The sequence below is a fragment of the Herpailurus yagouaroundi genome, unplaced genomic scaffold (genome assembly GCF_014898765.1).
Source record: "Herpailurus yagouaroundi ecotype Mexico unplaced genomic scaffold, PumYag 166, whole genome shotgun sequence".
Taxonomy (NCBI): domain Eukaryota; kingdom Metazoa; phylum Chordata; class Mammalia; order Carnivora; family Felidae; genus Herpailurus; species Herpailurus yagouaroundi.
The window spans coordinates 413,437-415,657 of record NW_024412407.1 but is presented as its reverse complement, the minus strand read 5'-3'; the positions used below and the strand labels follow the sequence as shown (position 1 = coordinate 415,657).

Here is a 2,221-nt window from a genome sequence, read left to right as displayed (position 1 = left end):
TATATGTAATGAGGCAATAAAAATGCATTTATTTGGGAGGGATATCCTCGAACTGAAAAAATGAACATAGGTTTGGAAAGAGCTTTAGAAAATGATATCTAGGTTTAGGGATTGTTTTGATGTTATTAATTTTAACATACCAGTAACTTATCACTTTTTATTCCATTTTTAGAGATGGCACAGTAATAATGGAAATCAAATAGATGGAGGTAAAAGAAGGTAAAAATATTTCTAATTATATTTGTTACTGTCTTTTAATGATTCAGACACTGACAGGCAAGTGATGGCTATAGCACTATCATACAGATCATATGTATTCCTTGTATTTTAGGTTATATTCTTTAGGTAAAGACAACTATTTAATGATAAATATATTAGGAATAGAAATTCAAAATGTGACTAACATTAGACAATATATTATGTTACTTTCTTGGTGAATGCTCAGCAAAATAGTGATCTAAAATAAAATAACCCCTTAACTTCTCTCACTGCTTAACAGAATAACAGTCTCATGGACCTAGTATTATGTAATTCAAACTCCTAATTCTTCATGACATTAACATGGCTTTGTATGCAATATTTAATTAAGATATAACTAATTTATTTTACACTTAAGAAAGTATTTGTGTCACTAGAAACAAAGCCCAGGTTTCATTTATTTTTCCTTGTGCCTCTCAGCAGGTTTCTGCCATGAGTGAAAGGGGAACAGACAATCACTCCGAAGTGACTGACTTCATCCTTGTAGGCTTCAGGGTCCGTTCTGAGCTCCACATTCTCCTCTTCCTGCTTTTTCTGCTTGTGTATGCCATGATCCTTCTAGGGAATGTTGGGATGATGACCATTATTATGACTGATCCCCGGCTGAACACACCGATGTATTTCTTCCTAGGCAACCTGTCCTTCATCGATCTCTTCTATTCGTCTGTTATTGCACCCAAGGCCATGATCAACTTCTGGTCTGAGAGCAAGTCCATCTCTTTTGCAGGCTGTGTGACCCAGCTCTTTCTCTTTGCCCTCTTCATCGTGGCGGAGGCATTTCTCCTGGCAGCCATGGCCTATGACCGCTTCATTGCCATCTGCAACCCACTCCTCTACTCTGTCCAGATGACAGCACGTCTCTGCATGCAGTTGGTGGCTGGTTCCTATTTATGTGGCAGCGTTAGCTCAATTCTTTTGACCAGCGTGACATTTACTTTGTCCTTTTGTGCTTCCCGAGCCATCGACCACTTTTACTGTGATTACCGTCCACTTCAAAGGATTTCTTGTTCTGATCTCTACTTTCTTAAGGTGGTTTCTTTTTTCTTATGCAGCATTATTATTTTGCCTACCATAATTGTCATTATTGTGTCCTATATGTATATAGTGTCCACGGTTTTAAAGATAAGATCCACTGAGGGACGTAAGAAAGCGTTTTCCACCTGCAGCTCTCACCTGGGAGTCGTGAGTGTGCTGTATGGTGCTGTGATTTTTATGTATGTCATCCCTGACAGATTTCCTGAGCTGAGTAAAGTGGCCTCGTTATGTTACACCCTAGTCACTCCCATGCTGAATCCTTTGATTTACTCTCTGAGAAACAAAGATGTCAAAGAAGCTCTCAAAAAACTTCTAAAGAAAAATCCTATTCTTTGATTATTATCTCTTTTTCTCCATGGATACATGGATTTTGTATTTCTTTCATACTCCTTTTGACCATTAATAACATTTATTCTATTAAACATCATAAATATATTAGCAGAACCTTTTCCTGGTGAGGTACCTGGGACATTGTTCATCCTGATATTGGAGATGTCCTGGATATCAGAGAAGCATTTTTCAAGATTTCCCTTCCCATTATCTCAAATAACATTCTATTTCACAGTATTGATTTGTATTTACTTAATGGCTTGCTGCTGGGCACGACTTTTATATGTTAATATAGTGTATAAACTGTTTTGTGAGCTGTTTGTTTTGGGCTTTCTCCTTGCTTTATAACATAATCTCCAACATTGACAAGAATGTCCAACTTTTTTTTTTTTTGAGCAGCAGGTAAAAATTTATTAGACTATAAGATTAGAAAGGTAGAATAGTAAGAAAGCTCTCTTTACAGAGAGGGAACATTCAGAAGTGAATGCCCCTCCAACTTGTTTTTTAAAATATTATGTTTTCTAATTATATAACTACTTTGTTTTAGCATGTTATATAGTTATTGAATTTTCATTTTGAATCAAGTATCTGAAATGTA

At 36.2% G+C, this 2,221-nt stretch overlaps 1 protein-coding gene across 1 annotated transcript; it reads left to right on the top strand.

The window, feature by feature from the left end:
* The first annotated feature begins 675 nt into the window (after window positions 1-675).
* LOC121039042 (olfactory receptor 9K2-like) lies at window positions 676-1,629 on the top strand. The gene has a single exon (XM_040489047.1). The coding sequence runs from the start codon at window positions 691-693 to the stop codon at window positions 1,627-1,629; it is 939 nt and encodes a 312-aa protein (XP_040344981.1). The 5' UTR covers window positions 676-690.
* The last annotated feature ends 592 nt before the right edge of the window (window positions 1,630-2,221 follow it).